The 18,711-nt window shown below is 28.6% G+C and overlaps 1 protein-coding gene across 2 annotated transcripts in view; it reads left to right on the forward strand.

Moving 5' to 3' along the window:
- The window catches only part of LOC129965699 (sushi, von Willebrand factor type A, EGF and pentraxin domain-containing protein 1-like), a 132,867-nt gene that overhangs the window by 23,707 nt on the left and 90,449 nt on the right, over positions 1-18,711 (forward strand). For both annotated transcript variants that reach the window (XM_056079810.1, XM_056079809.1), the window contains exons 5-8: positions 4,595-4,756; positions 6,972-7,163; positions 9,763-9,942; positions 15,916-16,116. In XM_056079810.1, coding sequence (XP_055935785.1) covers positions 4,595-4,756; positions 6,972-7,163; positions 9,763-9,942; positions 15,916-16,116 — 735 coding nt within the window. The remainder of the gene's footprint in view (positions 1-4,594; positions 4,757-6,971; positions 7,164-9,762; positions 9,943-15,915; positions 16,117-18,711) is intronic.

An 18,711-nucleotide genomic window follows, 5' to 3' on the forward strand; every position in this document is an offset into this window, starting at 1 on the left:
GTGGATGGCTTCCAATGCTTCTTTTATGTGATGATTACTTTTTTGCTTCCTTGCAGATATCTTCAAAGTTATTTTTTTTTTCAAACATACAGGCATAAAAAATAGTTCACGTATTTGTTGAAATAGAATCTGGCAATCGTAACGGCGATGTTTTAAAAAATAATTTAATTTCAAATTCGAGAAAAGAATTTTCTAAGATTGAATTCGAAGGAAAGTAGTAGTTCAAATACCGACTGTCACTGAATCTATTTATTTTACTTACTCTTATTCAAAATTTATTTTGTGAAAATATTGTGATGATCGAAAAATTTTACTTTTAAACTTTGATGAGTTCCTAAATTTTAATTTTTAATGAGTCGGAAAATGTTTAACTAAATGTGTTTATCGTATCTAAATGTGTCTATCTCTTTAAATGTGATATACGATAGCTGGAAGCCAGGAAAAAACAGAAGGTAAAAGGTTGGGATGCCCAAATTCCTAAATGGGAAAATTGGCAATCCATTTATCTATGAGTCTATTATTCAAAGTAACAATAATTTGCATGCATTAAATTTAGCATGCGGTTTATTAATCAGATTTGTTGCGTGAAACGGATTATGAATTGCATAGGAATTATACGATGCAAGATTCAAGTGCCTTTTTTTGTGATTATCTAGACTCAAATATTTCGAAATAACAAGTTAGGCCCTAAAAAATTTTAAATCCAAATATTTAATAAAAATGTCTCCTTAAGTCATAATTATATGCGCATGTTTTAAAAGTAATTAGTATTGCACCATCTTAGATTACTTTCATTCTCATTATTGATATTACTGAGATAAAATAATTGTGTAGCAGTTTCAAACACTGATACTCCTTATGAATATGTAAGAAATGGCAAGGTTAAATACAATGTAAAGTAGCTGGGGTTAAAAGGATATAAAGTTCAGATGACACCATGGAGATCGGCCATTATAATTAGCCAAGAAGTGAATGAATTGAAAGGTGAAAAGAAAGAGAGAGAGAGAGAGAGAGAACATAAATATCTAAAAATTAGTATACTGGGTATACTGGTCGAAAACGTAGAACTCAGTCAGCCCATTCAGCATAATGTTTCCCTGACGATAACTCCAGGACCACCATAGCGGTCTCTTGCCATGATGTTACTGGGACGAAACCGTGTCCTGGCCTTTTTTTAAAAAAATCAAATGGCGTTGAGTATCACTTGTGGCACAGAAACGACTCTCATTCGTAAAGAGGGTACGACTCCATTGATGAGATGTCCAGTTTTTGTGCTCCATTCTAAATGGTGCACCGATGGCCAATTTTCAAAAGGATGCAGCGTTTACTACGATGGGCGAATAGGCCACCTTTGTGAAGGCATCTGGCCACAGTAAACCGCGACACTTGTGGTCCTGTTGATGCACACAGTTGCTGAGCAGTAGCGCTTGCTGACTGGTATGGGTGTCTTTTCGCCTGCAGAACGATATATCGGTCATCCACTGCAGTTGTTTTTCTAGGGCGGCCACCATTAACCTTTCTAACAATTATACCTATATTTTAGAAGGTTTTCCAAGCGCGCGAAACGACACTTTTGTTGATTCCGAACTCTTCAGCTAGACTGGTCAAACTGCGCCCCTCTCCCAGCTTTCCGATCATTCTTCCACGTTTGAAGCTGTCCAGGTGATTTCTTCTAGCCATATTTCATGAAAAAACTCACTTGCACTGAATGTATTTAATTGCGCTTCCGCATTTCCTTTCCTTTCCTTGTAGTTTTGGGCTGCATACGCATCCCCTTTCTACTGAATTGTGTGTTCATTGTATTGATAGCAATAACCCCTTTTCTGCAATTTCAAGGCTACCTGCTTAAAATTTGCATTGTTGCTTAAGTTTTGCACACCAGTGTGTGTGTGTAATATTAAAATAGCTTTTGATAACAATCTTTCATTCTGATAAATGTTTCAATATGCGAGAATCTTTCATCGGCTTCTTATGATATTTTACTCATTTTAATTTTAATAGCGTCAATATGTTTTTAAAAAATCAAAAAAATGTGAGAAAATATTTTTTCAAAATTTTCTAAGTTAAGAAAAAGATTTTATGAACCTTATACAGCAGTTTAGAAAGTAAACTTAATAGATGTTATGTTATTAAAAAATCCTTTATAGCCTTAGAATGTTTTCAGTAAATACACACTAATATTTTTGTATGATGCCAGTTATAATATACACACCGGCGCTCATCTAAGAGATGAATAAATATTTTTAAGACGCACCATTGAAAGAAAATTTATAGATATTATACCAAATGATATTGATGTAAAATTCATGTTTTCACGCCATTTTGAAGATTTTCTAAAGCAACCCAAGTATCACTATATGCTTACTGAAGTAAAACTATGCATTTTTCTGAGTATTATTGATATTGATGGGCATAAAAATGCAGTATAAAAGTGTATTTTCTTTCCTTTTTTATGTGCTATAAAAATGGAACTGTGCAGCTTAGTCTTGCATCTTAGGAGGGTAATGCATTAATTACTGTTGTATACTATGATACTAAGTATATACAGTAAACGACAGATTGCAAAGTTTCCAGTAGATATTATTTAAGAAAAATTTTCATGACGATTAAAATATCTTTATCAAATAAATAAAAAAATATATCTCTACATTCCTTTGAATTGTCATATCTTATTGTTAGTAAATTCAGTGATTTTTTGCATGTTCTCTGATAACTTATTTTTTTTATAAATAAAAATAAACAACTCGAAGTTTTCAAAGTGATCCGTACAATACATTAAAATAACATTTTCTAGTTCCCAAAGGAATGAAAAGAATATCTAAGATTATTTCTACAACACAGAAAATGATATATTGTTCCACCTATGTGAAATAAATAAGGAAGTGAAATATAGTTGGTGATATATGAATATTTTGACAATATTGTTTCGAAAAACAATAACCATCAATTCCTGTCTGTATCCTAACCTATGCATTCCTATCTAAATTTTCTAAATATTTTTTTACTATCTTGATACTATTCAAGGCAATGCATGATGTTTAAAAAGTATAAGAAAATAAATTCGAACTAAGTGTAGAAATTTTATTTTCATTTCCCACCAAGTGATATGAATTTTGGGTTTTGAATGCGTTCTTTAAAGTTTTGTGTTTTAACACTCATACACATATTAAAGTAATTTTAATGTGTGTATGAGTGTGCGTGAGTGTATACATGACTTTATTATGGAGCGTCTTTTACCCTTTGATCACATAGGGCTAAGTTTCAGTCTTATCAATAATTTTACTAACTACTAACAGATATATCCAGCTTTGCTCGGTGTTAAAAGCCTTTCATATACAATGTTTTAACATGAAATTCTTTTTGTATAAAATATTATAATATAAAAATTCTTTTTAAGACATATTTATTGAAATAAAAGAGAAATTTTAAAAACTGATGGTAATGGTTTAAGCTTAAGGTTATCAAGAAAGCGAGAACCTACTTCAAATTTTCTTATTTCAAAATCGTCTGCGTTATGTTTTCTAAAGAATAAATAAAAATTTGAAGAAAAATTGTGCAAAAATAAAATTGCTATCGCTGATATGGTAAATTTAATTTTATGATAGTGTAAATTTTTTCGGATTATTTTCCACCGAAGTTGTGGGGAAATTAAGTAAAATATTATTTAACTTCTCGGATGTAATTAACATATGTCTGCTTCTTTTAATCGCAATATCTTTACATTCCTGGCCTCGTTTTCAGTGATTGGCATTTGTTTACCTTTAGGCATTGTTAAACCAATACGTTGAACCCAATGAAAACTTGGCCAAAAAGTAGTATTAAAGTAGTAGAAATTTGAAAATCCAAATTATCTTGAAGTATTTGGTTTAGTAATTCATTGTTAACATTAATTTTAACGTATTTAATTTTTAAAATTAATTAATAATAATGGAGTGAAATTTGATACAAAAATAAAACTGATATTTTTTTTAAATAAAAACATTTTAACTTTTGAAAATGGTATTAAAATATTTCTTATGAAAATTTGTTTCGAAGTTATTGCTGAAAAATGGTAAAATTTGAATTTCTAATTGACCCTTTCTAAGGCCGTGGGAAGTATGCTTCCCACCAAATTTATCAATCTTGGTATGAAATTATGTAAGTTGGCATAAGTTCTAACAAATTTTTTTAGTAAGTCAGAAACTTAGATGCTTCATTTCTTTATCTTACACAAAATGGTGTGTCTTGATTTGTTACTTAATTATTAATTAACCAAATTAATTAATCAAATTAAATTTATCTAATAAGCTAAATGAATCCCTTTTCTTATTCTAATTTCAAGCCTCAAAATATTTTAACATAATATGACTAGAAAAAAATGGCCCTTTAAGGGGTTGATTAACTATTTAAGTAATTTAAGTAACTTTCACATTTCAAAAAGTGATAATGTTTTTTCTCTTGTGTCAGAGAATATGTGTACAAAATTTGGCTGAAATCTACTCTGTCGCTTAGGAAAAGAAGTGAAACGTTATGTATTAACTTTTATTTATATTAGGATTAATCATTTCCTTTTTACTAACGTAAAAACTTATTAAATTTAAAAATGCCATTTTAGCTTGCCCAAAGGGGACGTACAAATCTAAGTTAGAACCTGCCAAGCAGTGCACATCATGTCCTGCAGGATCTACAACCACGAGAGAGGCTAGTACGAGTCTCAAGGATTGCGTCTGCCAAGAAGGATATGAAGGGAATCCCCTTACAGGTCTACCTTGTACACGTAAGCAAACTGAATCCTTATAAACAATTTATTCTGAAAGTTTGAAAATTCTTATTTTCAATGTTATATTACAAAGTAATACTAATTTGTTGTAATGTATTTCTAATCTTTTTTATATCTGTTCAAACGATATCTGATTATGATTCTGAATCGTCTTCTTGCATAGAACATGTTTTTAACGATTTTGAAACCGATGCAAAAATAATAATAATAATAATAATTTCAATTATTATTACTTTTATTCAAATTGATTAATAATAATTTTAATTAATTCAAGATATTTTTTAACAGTCTGAGCGTCATCATTCGCTAGCTTAATTCATTTACTAATATCATATGACTGGTTTTAAATGAATACGTTCACAATTACTTATAACCCTGGAAATAGGCTTCTTTCTCATCTTACTACACTTTTTTTTCTTTTAAATAGCAACTCTTTTTTTTTTAGATTATGTCAATTTTTTCTGCAAAAATCAAGCTATATGAATTTAAAAGGGTTTTGTTTCCCTGGAGTATACATTTTTCAAGTGCGGTCATTTAAGATGAAAAGTTATACAGTATCAACATTTTCTTACTAAGGAAAATGATTAATATGTTTACAGAAAGATAAGGGAAGAACATCGCTTTAAAAATTTTAAAATATTTTAAATTTGGAAACAAGTGCAGCCCATAAAAGCGCACAATAAAAAAGGAATTAATTTTGCGATTAATTTTTAAAAAAATCATATACTTAATATGAAGTGCATAAAGGTAAAATTATCTAACCTTAAATACACCTGCAAATGTTTTAAGAAAATTTATTTTCGTATTATCGCCATAGAATTCTCTGTCTGTTTAAGTAGCTCGTGTAGAGTAAGCACAAATAATTTAAAAGTAACTAATTATTAAAATTAAAATAACTCCAGGCGCATTATTTATATATAAAAATTAATAATATAAATATATTAAATTTATAGTATTTATAATATACACATATTTTTATATTAACAAAATAATAATTGTACCTATTTATTATTTAAAGTATTTATAATAAACTATTATTATAAATGCTTAAAAACAATACATGATTGTTGCGCTTCTTCTGTGTTCTATCTGTAAGGTGAGTGAATGTGCTCCGCTGTAAAAAGGGGTTGTTCAAGCGAATGTGACGCACGGAGTAGCTAAGTCGTACTCTTGGTCCTAGATGGCGCTACTTAAAAAACAAAAGACGCTCACTCGGCTTAAAATCGCTGACATCCTCAGCGGCTTGTCAACGACAAGTGCCATTAGACACAATACAACATTATTATTATATATTATTATGTTATATACATTATTATATTATACAATAATATAATACATTATTTTAAAATTAAATATACAAATATTTAATTTTTTATATTATATTATTTATAGTATTTAAATTTCACACATATTAATGTTATATTAACTATTATAATAACACACATTTTGATTTTTTTATATTTATGATTTGAAACTTCGGTTATAGAATAGAAGGCAAAATTGATTAAAAAGTATTAAAATGATCATGAGTTAAGTTTTTAAAACAAACGTTATATCATGTAGATTAAAAAATAGTAAATAATTATGAAATATTTTTCACATTAAAGAAAAAACGATATTATAGATACGTTTGATTTATTGTACTAAAATTTTTATCATTCTAGGATTTTCGAAGTTGATAAAAAAAAGAGATTATAAACATATGGCCTATTCTAGATCTTAACTGAACCTTTCGTTGATATGATTATTGCAGTCGAAAAATATCAAAATAATGAAATAAAAGCTATTCTCATACAAATTTTTTTTCGTAAACTAAAGAAATATGTTTTTAACACGTAAATAATACCTTCTTTCGATCAATAAGTGACAGACAATATGGTGAAATATTGCAACTCAGAAATGAACGCAAATGCTTGTATAACACCTCGAATTAAATTTACAGCTCAACAATAGAAAGGTAAAGTCAAAACTTTACAGAAAACTTTAAATGGTACGGATTTATAAAAACACGACAAATAAAAGAATATACAAAAAAATAGACGAATTTCACTATAAATATTTTCATCCCTCGCATCAACACGCATCAAAAATCTTTTTTCGCCATTGTTTTATGTAAAATACGAAAAGCAATTTAGATTCAGCTTTCGAGACTTTAATATAATGGTTTTTCTTCCCAAAATCTTAATGCATTATTCATTGTTCTTCTCTTCAGTTAAGAAATGCCCACCTCTTCAAAAGCCAACCAACGGGTTCGTTTTTGGAGATTGTGAAAACTCCGAAAAAGTTTTTGGCTCCGAGTGTCATTTCTTGTGCGAAGAGGGATTCGAACTGGTCGACAAGGAAAATGATATAAGAACGTGTCTAGCCAATGGGAGTTGGTCTGGCAAAAATTCTGTCTGCCGACGTAAGTGTTATGTTATGTAATTTATTGCAAATATCTTAACGTTTTCCAAATTTTACAAAAAATACCGAAAAAATTTTGAATATATATATTTTTTTTAAGTCAAATCCAAAAATATTTAACTTGTAGCTCGAAAATGTCAGATTTTTTAATTCATTCTGTTCATCAAATGTTAAACCAAAAATACAGTATGTATATATAATATATATATTGTATCTTTAGTGATATAGTAATATATATATATACACACACAGATATATATAATATAAAGTTCAAATCGTTGATTAATAGTTAGAAGCCAAAGGAGAATAAAAGAGGGAATTGGTGATTTTTTTTAACGGCTTAAGGAATGTTTCCGCTATTTCGAAAATCATACTGCAAAAAAAATTTAAAGAATTCTTGGATAATAATTTAAGACAAAGCTAGAGCTGTAAACTCATGAGAAATATGTAAGATCTGCACAACTCAGTAATTAAGGCGTTTTTTTTTAAATGGGGTTTAATTGGAAAGGAAATAATTATTTTTAATAACATGGATATTGAATTTATTGTGTGTGTTGCGATTAATGTTATTAATCCATTATTAATAACAATAACCGGTAAAAGTGAGTAAATTGTCATTGGACGATTATCACTAATATTAATAGCAGCTAATATTAATAACCTTTTAATCACATAAGTCATAATATATAATATAAATGTGTGAAGTAAGATTTCATTTCATTATTATATATTTTTAAAATTTGATACTGACATTTATTTTTAGTTTCATTTTAAAATGGCGTTCAATGCAACCAAAGAATCAAAATCAGAAACCTTTCATTTTTAACAAAATAACTAAAATTTATTTCTTTAAGAAACTTTTGAATCCGCTTCATCGCAACCGTGCCACTAAAGCCATACAGGGAACAGAAAATTTGAAGTCCCTTCTAAACAAACTTCGGAACAAATCTCATGAGTGAATAGCATTACTAAAGATAAAGTAAAAATTTCTGTTTGTAAAAATGGCAGCTATTAAAGATGAAAACGTAAAAGAAAATGGTGCTTTTATAATGAAGGAGATTTTACAATTTTAATCACTAACCAAGCTTTCAATTTGGAACAAAAAAAAGTTATATCATAGTTTAGTTCATAGAATTTTTGTTGTGTTCGTTTGTATATAAGACCAAATCTTTCCACGCTGATTGAAACATCGTAGAAAAGGTTTACTGATTATAAAAATCCTTGACAGATTTTCAAACGTTTAGTAAGAAATCGTCAATTTCATGAATTAAATTTTATCATAAACAAAGAACAGAAATAAGGTTAAAATCTACAGCAAAGCATTAAAATAAGAACAAGAAGAAGTAAAAGGATTAAATCACAAAAAATTGAAATTTACTTTAAAGGAATAAAGACTAAGGAAGACATAGAACACTAAGGAAAACTTCACTAAGATGAATTGACTCCAGTTAAAATTTATTATTTCCATCTACATCAGAAACAATTTCATTCAACAAAACATTTTTCAATATATAATTATTTTCTCTTATATGTAGGGTAGAGAATCTCCTCATTTTATATCTCCCTGAGTTCGGGAAACACATTGTCTGCATGCAACAAATATAACTGAAAAACACTTAAACTACACGGTTTAAAGTTGATATACAGTCTTTATACCAAATTTGTAGATTTCTATCAAATTTTGAATAAAATATGTTCAGAGGAAATAAGTCTGCCCGATTATTCGAATATAAGTTAACATAATGTTACTAAAAAAGCTAGAAGGATAAGATTTGGTACACAGATTTAATCCCTTGCCTGCCGCGGGCGTATATATACGTCTCCCTAAGTCAATGTGTTAACTGTCCCTGGCGTATATACGTCTCACAAATAACTATATACGTATATATATACGTGGCACTGGGGACCGAATCTCGCAAGTTATCCTCGGCAGGTAAGGGGTTAATGTCTTTAGTATAGGCACCTATCAAATTTTGAGCCAAATCCAACTACGGGTTGATTGTCGGTCGGTCTATACTTTCGAAAACATCTAAACGTGATAATTAAAAAACGCAATGACTTAAATGTATCAAATTTGGTACGGGTTTTTACTATTACAAGTGCAAGTTTTCTGTCGAATCTTTAATCGGTTGATAAAAACGCGTCTAAACTATAAATTGTATTAACAGCATACCAGTGATGAATCGCCAATTAACTCGCCAAGGATGGATGATACGATAGATTCAGTAAAAATGCTAAATTCACTGCAAAGGTTAATATTTCTAACTATTAAAAGCCAATGCCATGTAAAATCGTAATTCTCTGTTATGACAAATTTACTAGAGAGTATTTGAAAAAACTTTAGGGATACCATTTCTGCTTGTTTATGACTTACTTTCTTGGGTGAGAATATCCGATATAATAACCTAATTGATTTAAAATATAATATCAGACATTTTTAACTAAATTATACGGTGATTTTTTTTATAACTATACTACAAGTGGATATTTTATTTTATTTCTTAATCATTCATTGTTCATTTTTATAGAGAATAAGACATTTATCTAAGTACGATCTAATGCTTTAAAAATAAATAAATGTATTTTCTGTCACCCTTCAGGTATCCACTGCAGGAAGCCTCCCAAACCCAGGTTCGGTCATATCTTTTGCGACAAAGGTGATCTGTTAGTGGGTGCTAAGTGTCGATTCTCCTGCTTCCGCGGTTTTATCATGGAAGGATCGCCGGAGAGGGAGTGCTTATCGAGCCAGCGGTGGTCAGGCGCAGAAGCAAAATGCACGCGTAAGCTGAATCAGGCCTTTTTTTTTTTTTTTTTTTTTTTTTTTTCTTACGTCCTGCTGTTATAGCTGACGAAAGCATATTAGCGAAAAATAATGTAAAGTTTCCCAAGAAATTCTTCTTATTTAGAAGAAAGAACACAATAATAATTTGAAATCTTTTTAAAGATATTTTATCAGAAAAACCCATGTAAAATTATAAAATATTCCTTTAGTGCTATTAACTGTAGAAAATATAGAATTAGAAATTAACATTTTCTTGTTTTTAATGAAGATAACTAATATCAGTAAGCTGATTTAAAATAAGAATATTGTTAGCTTCTTTTGACATACATTAATTCATTAAAAAGTATATTTGTTTTAGGAAAAAGAGGTTAAATGGGGTTTTTTTCCAATACAAAAAGTTAGATATTTAAAGAATCTCTCGAAGAATATATTTTCATTTTTAGGTTCTTTTCCTGTAATAAGTGATTTTTTATACCTAACTTTTATGAATCCAAAATATGAAAATGCGCAATTTATTGTTATTTAACTTGTATATCTAGATCGTGTATGCCCAAATGCAGTTAAAGAATAATAAATAAGTATCAAATATGCTTAAAATTATTGCATAATTTTTAAAATCACTATTTAGATGCAATGTTAGCAAGTAAGCTCAAATATTTTTCAAACAAATTGAACTGATACTACATGTTACTCGATAATAATATGATATAATGAAAATTTGTAATCGTAAAAATAAGCACACTAAAATGAGAAAAACGCGAGATGCAATAGAAAATGGACTGATTGCCAAACCATGGAAATCGCGGGATACGCAGCTGAAGGGTTAATAAAGAAATAATAAAAAGAAATCTTAAAATGATTCATTTAAAAATACGCTTATGAGAACATATCAAAAACATGACAAAAATACGAAAAATGTGACATTACATAAGTCCCTTGTTTTTTTTATTCCTTTTCAAGCTAAGTTACCTCATGATTTATAAAATTAAATTATATGAAATGATGCTCATGTCAAAATGTAATATGCGTTATAATTATATATGAAATAAAAGAAAACACTGTTTACAAAATATTTAAATATTTACTTAACGCTGTAAGGGAATCTGTCTCCAAAACAGCAAGTGCTCCAACTTAGCTTAGATTAATAGGCAAATTGAAGATATGAAGGGTATTACGTACAACCACTTCTATCACAACGCTTAGGAAAACGGAAAAAAACTTCATGAAATTAAACAACTTTTGCTTAGTTTACTTACTAAACAACTTAACTTTTTACGACACAAAGTAACGATTATTGATACTTAAGGGGACTCGGTATCCTGAGAATTTTGAGTGAAAAATGATCCTTGAACCTTTTGCTTATCAATCTAAAAATTTGAAAACAATTGGACAAGTATGTAGTGAGATATGGAATTATTTTGTCTAACTTGATATCAGGTGCCGCTCCCTCTTCCAGTGTTTATATAAAATTTATTTCATGTGCAAATAACCAAGCCGCTTAATTTTTTCCCCATGAAATAAAAAGCAGGCCAGTTGTTTGATACTGTAACTATTAAATCTTTGTTTACAGTTTTACCGCTTTCCGCTTTTCTTTTCGATTGAATTTCTCACTGGTTATTATAATCATGCTCAAAATTACGAATTTCTTTTCAATTTCAATGAAATGATCTAGAATTCTTGCTGTGTATTATTAGATATGTGATAAGCAGAATTGCAGAGCATTTAGTAAATATTTTGAAAAAAAGTGAAATTTTTTTTCTAATAATCCCTATATATGGTAATGGTCATTTGTAAATACGATAATAATATATTAATAAAATTGATATCTTAGGACTTAAAAATGTGACATCATTGTTCTGAGAAAAAAATCAGCTTGATATGATCTGCTTCTATTGCATCTTTTTTGGTGTTCAAAACTTTAAAGCCGTTTATTTCGGTTTGCTTTTTACCAAAATTCTGTTTGCTATAAAAATGTTAAGTCAATCACATTTTATTATGAATGTATGAAATTTTTTCTGCTCACTCTTAAATGCATGCTTAATAGAATAAAGGATGGATTTATAGAAACTCTGATTAGAATTGTTCAAAGTGAAAAAAATCTCATATTTTCTCAAAAGTTTCACGAAATTTAGATCAACTATTTTTTTTTTTTCAGAAATTAATATAGGCATCAAAACTCGGATCCCTCATTCTGTTAAATACAGTGTGAGGTACCTTTAAAAAAATGTACAAGAACTAGCATTTTTTTAAATTTAAAATATTTCAGTTTGTAACTATTGAAACTGAAAAATATTTTAGAGGTTTACGTTTCTATACAGTTTACATCTATCTATCGCAAAATTTGAAAAATTTGTTGGAAATTGGAGAAAGAAATTTGTGGGTACCATATCCGCTTAAATTTAAATTCTTCTCTAACAATTTCATTACTTTAGAATATATTAATATCGTTAATCATAATAATTATTTCAGTGTTTTTCTGTCTTCTGACGTTTTGATTTATACACATGTTTATATCATGCTTTTCCCCCTTATCTTCTATCCTTGGCTCTAAAGTGTCTTAGATTTGAATTTAAGCAGCATTGTAATAATTTTTTGTTATTCTCTTTGTATTTATCATATATTCAAACACAGTAATATCTTTTTATATGTTATTAATATTTCTCTTGTAAAGGAGCTGCTAAGCTTAAGTATCCCCAATTTCTTTTCTTGCATAAATTTAATCACTCATTTATTTTATTTTGCTTGTACTATGAAAATCTGTTAATAAAATTTTCATTGAAAATTTCAAATAAAGCACAAAAGGGTAAAAAGCCAAAGTTACTTTAAAGTAAAATAAGAGTTGGTTACTCTAGAATTTTCTCTATCTAAAAATTGTTGATTCCTGTTGGCCTAGGTTATTTTGTGCTATCTTAAAATGCTCTTTTTCGTGGATGTAGTTTTTTAATTAAGAAAAGTGCAGCAATTCTTAACCTTACTAGGACTATTAGAAAATGGGTTAAATGGTTTTTCACTGCAGATAATTTTCTCATGGAATGAGACTGAGAAAATAATAAATTTGAAAATAAATAATACAAAAAATTGCAAAAATGACGATAAATAAAAAGTAAAATCAGAATAGCGTTTATTTTCTATGCAAAATAATTTTTAAACAGATGTTACAGCTGCTGATATGAGTAAAAAAGTACTTCAAAGTTTTTGCGACCCCAATACCGTATGATAGTAATTAAGCCATGAAAAATAAGCTCTGGCGAAGAGAAAAAGTAGGTGGCTTCGAGGAATAATTTCTTTAAGGATATATAATGCAATGATTTTAATGTCATATAGTTATTCACTCAGGATAAAATTTAAGAAGTTTGAAAAATTAAGTTTCTTAAAGAGCTTCAAATGCATTCATAGTGAAAAGCACTGAAGCAGACTTGCAGATAGATATAATTTTATAAATTAATTGTTTCTTGTCTCTTTTTCGAATTGGTAATGAACAAAGAGGAAATATCGCAACTGTTAAAGTGTTAGAATTCAAATTTTCCTGGCATGAGGTACCTCAACATGCTAGAACTCTTGGATCTTGCTTCCACTCCCAAAGCAAAAAAAAAAAAAAAAAATGCCTGTTTGTTTTCATATATATGAATGTGATATTTAAAACCGCATCAACTTGTGCTATAAAATGAAAGAATGAATTTACTATTTTACACCAAAATGTTGGATCCGTACTATAGTTTGGACAAAATCCATCAAAGAAAATTCGATTTGACTAACTGTCCTTGTGCTCATTGGTGTCATTTGATAGTCATATGAACATCTATTGATCTCCCCCGAAATGAAATCAGAAGATTAGATGTCCTTCTTAACAAATTTTAATCACTTCTAATAAATAAATGTTTCTTTGTTCTTGCATGTGAATTTATATTAACTTGACACTTGCTGAATTTTTGAATGCTCTGGCCTAATTATCTCCATGAACAAGATTTCGAAACGCAAGGAAAAGCTTTGTTTGAGAATATGTTTTTATGTTAATTAAATTAAATAATGAATAATATCTTAAATAAAATTGCTTTATTATAAATAACTTTCATGAAGTAAAAAATATATAAAACTTTTATTAAGTAATTATTAAAAAGTATACGGTAATCATCACTATGTGGTTAGACTCCTCCCCTCCGGAAATAATACACGAACCAGTTTTTAAGTCATTTCTTCGGCCTTTTTTTAATCAAATTTCTTTCTGTATGAATCAATATTTAACAAATTGTAAAATATTTTTTGAAAAGATTCGTGTGCGAATACCGAATTATTTTCATGTGGACGATCCAAAGCTAAAAGGGTATAACTTTCATTCACTTTTCAAAAAAAAAAAGTACATAACTTTATTTCAACTTAGTCCTATAATAAATTTGGATCCCAAAAAATCCAAATTTGTTCTTAAATAATAAAGTACTTTTTTTGATACTGTAATTTCTGAAATAAAATGAAAATGTGACTTACATCACTGTAACTTTAACTCATTTTCACTTCAAACAGCACGCAAGGAATGGGAATATTCATGAATTTTAATTCAAAAATTTTGAAAGAAGTATTTAAAAAAATGTGCAGTTCTTTTAACTTTCATAAATTATGTAAGCATCTAATAAAAAAAATTCTGCCAAAATTAATAAAGAAAAAATGTTAATGCAATAATTATTTCTTATGAATTTTTCAACTGCGCTCTTCTTTGTCCATATCAATGATACAGAGACAGTCATTGCAATTCTGACACAGTTGCAGAATTCCATTATTCCTGAATTGCAGCAACGAAATGTCATTAGGGACATTGTATGGATGCAAGATGGGGCTCCTCCACACGTCGCCCAATATGTTCGACCAGTGCTGCAACAACACTTTGGTGATAGTGTCATCTCTAGTAACTTTGCAGTTTCGTGGCCACCGCGATCCCCCGACTCACTCCTATGGATTTCTGGTTCTGTTGTTATCTGAAATCTAAAGTGTATACGCGGGGCCACGAGATGTGTCAGAATTGCAAGATGTCATAACACGTGGAGTTATGCGGATTCCTCCTTTCATGTTACGTTCGGCATTGTTGTCCGCAATCTCCCGAATGCAGTGCGTTTTCGCCTGCGAAGGTGAACACGTTGAAAACCTGTAATTATAACTTTCCATTCCAATAAAAGCTTTTTTTCTCTTTCCTCTCTGTGTTGTCATTATTCCTTTATAATGCTCTTCTTTGCATATGCTTTACGGCGGCAATTTTCGTCACACGCTAATCGTTCCGACGCCATTTGTGGTTTTTCAATACGCTGATCAAATTGCGCAAGGAAAAAGTGGGTGTTGCCATTCGAAAATTTCGAAATTCTCTTACTGTAACCGTAACCGTGAGTTCTGTGTTGTTTAGAATCGTCACAATCTCCAGCGCATACCTTGAAACAACCATGTCTGAAATTTTGGTTCGATTGGTTGAGCTTATAGGCCGCTAGGGTTTCATATATAGGGGAAGTTGTTTTTTGACCACCCTGTACCTTTTCACTTTTCTGGTACCTAAAGCAATATTGAGAAGTTACTTCAACTTCAATGACGATACGTACTTGCCACTGAAGAGCTGGGTTCCTTCAATCGATGCTCTTAGTTTTAAATCCCTTCTTCAGTCAATTTTAAATCCCTTCTTCTGCTATCGTCAGGACAGTCAGTCAGTTAAACCCTGAATTTGTAGTAGGAAGTGAATTCCACTTTGGCTATATTGGATATTATATAGTCTAATCTATTCACAATGAAGTAAATTAATGCTATTAATAACTTTCTCTGCAGAAAAAAGTTAAGAAATCATTACTCTTCTATTCTATTGTGATTTATACACTAGGGCTTATTGATTGTCTCACATAGAATTTACGCTTGCAATATTTTCACTTATGGACAATTTTGGTAAATGTATCTGATCCCTATCAACCTGTTCTGATTTTGATTTATTCATTTTCGAGCACAGCTATCCAATGCGAACTTCCTCCGCAACTGCCGTACGGCCAGGTGTTTGGCTGCAAAACAAATGAGAAAACTAAATATGGAGAAACGTGTGCTTTTGCATGCAGCGAAGGCTTCCAGCTTGAGGGTCCCACATATCTTACTTGCAATGAGAACGGGAAGTTACTGGATTCTCAAAACAAGCCAGGCAAACCTGTTTGTAAGGGTAAGTCTTCAGCTGCAATACCATCTTTTGATGCAAAACTGTTTTTGAATTATTCTACTGTAGACGATCCGATTTTAGGTCATGATTAAAATTTAGATTAAAAAGAGTGTGCCGATTTAGAAGAAAACTTTTCATCCTACATCTATAGGTGGTGAATTATATCAGACTCCCTCTTTTGTAATTACATGCGAATTACTTTGGAATGGACAGAGTATACACTCTGAGTCATAATGAAATGACAAATTAATATCCGAGATGGGAGACTGGTTATCCAAATTTCTATAGGATACGAGGTTGAATACGTGTAACCCGAAGGAGTCAAAATGTGCCGTGGACATTTGATGGAATCCAGTCTCGAAACCACGAGCCAACGATCCGGAAATTAAGATATAATCAATTAGTCAAGCGCTACAGATACATTTAAGAGAATGAATATGATTACCGCGGATCTCATCTCATCTACAATAGAGCTCAATATAATTTCTAATCTTTTTTTTTTTTTTTAATATTCTGGTTCTATTGGAATCACGTGATTTTTTTTTATTTATATACGACAATGAAAATTTAAATGCTTGCAGCGTAAACAAAATGACATCTCTTTAAAAAATATGGAGTTTCATTTATTGAATGAGTTTTATGAATCAAGTGAGAAAAGGTCACTTTGTTTAAGAATGAATTGATTATAATTACAAATGTTTAAAAGAATGTTATTTGACATTAACTTTTAAATTAAACGAGTTTTCACGAATGGTAATGATTCAAAAAAGAATTAATAATATAGCTTCAAAAATATCCTTATAAAGGGTTGCGTTCTGCTAACTGTAATAACATACAAAAATATTTATTTTGTGGACTGAGTATTTAATAGATAAAATTTAAACTGTTAATGTTTGTTTTATGTATTTAATATTCAAAGACTTATGCACTATAAAATATAACTTATTAGTCATATTTTTTATTTAAATATTACAGTGCATAACTAATTTTTTTTTAATTAATTTCAATGTGATTAGTAAAATGTATTTTAAACTGCATAAAAAGTTTTCTATGCATACATACTAAATTCTCATTATATTTGTTTCCTGAAATAAATTGACTTTTGACTATCTAAAGAAAATTAATATCTTATTTGAATAAAGAAATTTATTTAAACTGCATAAAAAATTTTCTATACATACATACTAAACTTTCATTATATTTGCTTCCTGAAATAAATTGACTTTTGACTATCTAAAGAAAATTAATATCTTATTTGAATAAAGAAATTTATTTAAACTGCATAAGAAATTTTCTATACATACATACTAAATTTTCATTATATTTGCTTCCTGAAATAAATTGACTTTTGACTATCTAAAGAAAATTAATATCTTATTTGAATAAAGAAATTTATTTAAACTGCATAAAAAATTTTCTATACATACATACTAAATTTTCATTATATTTGCTTCCTGAAATAAATTGACTTTTGACTATCTAAAGAAAATTAATATCTTATTTGAATAAAGAAATTTATTTAAACTGCATAAAAATTTTTCTATACATACATACTAAATTTTCATTATATTTGCTTCCTGAAATAAATTGACTTTTGACTATCTAAAGAAAATTAATATCTTATTTGAATAAAGAAATTTATTTAAACTGCATAAAAAATTTTCTATACATACATACTAAATTTTCATTTATTTGCTTCCTGAAATAAATTGACTTTTGACTATCTAAAGAAAATTAATATCTTATTTGAATAAAGAAATTTATTTAAACTGCATAAAAAAAATTTCTATACATACATACTAAATTTTCATTATATTTGCTTCCTGAAATAAATTGACTTTTGACTATCTAAAGAAAATTAATATCTTATTTGAATAAAGAAATTTATTTAAACTGCATAAAAAATTTTCTATACATACATACTAAATTTTCATTATATTTGCTTCCTGAAATAAATTGACTTTTGACTATCTAAAGAAAATTAATATCTTATTTGAATAAAGAAATTTATTTAAACTGCATAAAAAATTTTCTATACATACATACTAAATTTTCATTATATTTGCTTCCTGAAATAAATTGACTTTTGACTATCTAAAGAAAATTAATATCTTATTTGAATAAAGAAATTTATTTAAACTGCATAAAAAATTTTCTATACATACATACTAAATTTTCATTATATTTGCTTCCTGAAATAAATTGACTTTTGACTATCTAAAGAAAATTAATATCTTATTTGAATAAAGAAATTTATTTAAACTGCATAAAAAATTTTCTATACATACATACTAAATTTTCATTATATTTGCTTCCTGAAATAAATTGACTTTTGACTATCTAAAGAAAATTAATATCTTATTTGAATAAAGAAATTTATTTAAACTGCATAAAAAATTTTCTATACATACATACTAAATTTTCATTATATTTGCTTCCTGAAATAAATTGACTTTTGACTATCTAAAGGAATTTAATATCTTATTTGAATAAAGAAATTTATTTATCGCATTTCAGAAATCCATGGTGCATACTTTATTATAAAAACTTATATTTTGAAGGAGTTTTTATTTATCATTTTCTTAAATCACAATGCCT

The sequence above is a fragment of the Argiope bruennichi genome, chromosome 4 (genome assembly GCF_947563725.1).
Source record: "Argiope bruennichi chromosome 4, qqArgBrue1.1, whole genome shotgun sequence".
In the NCBI taxonomy this organism is placed as follows: domain Eukaryota; kingdom Metazoa; phylum Arthropoda; class Arachnida; order Araneae; family Araneidae; genus Argiope; species Argiope bruennichi.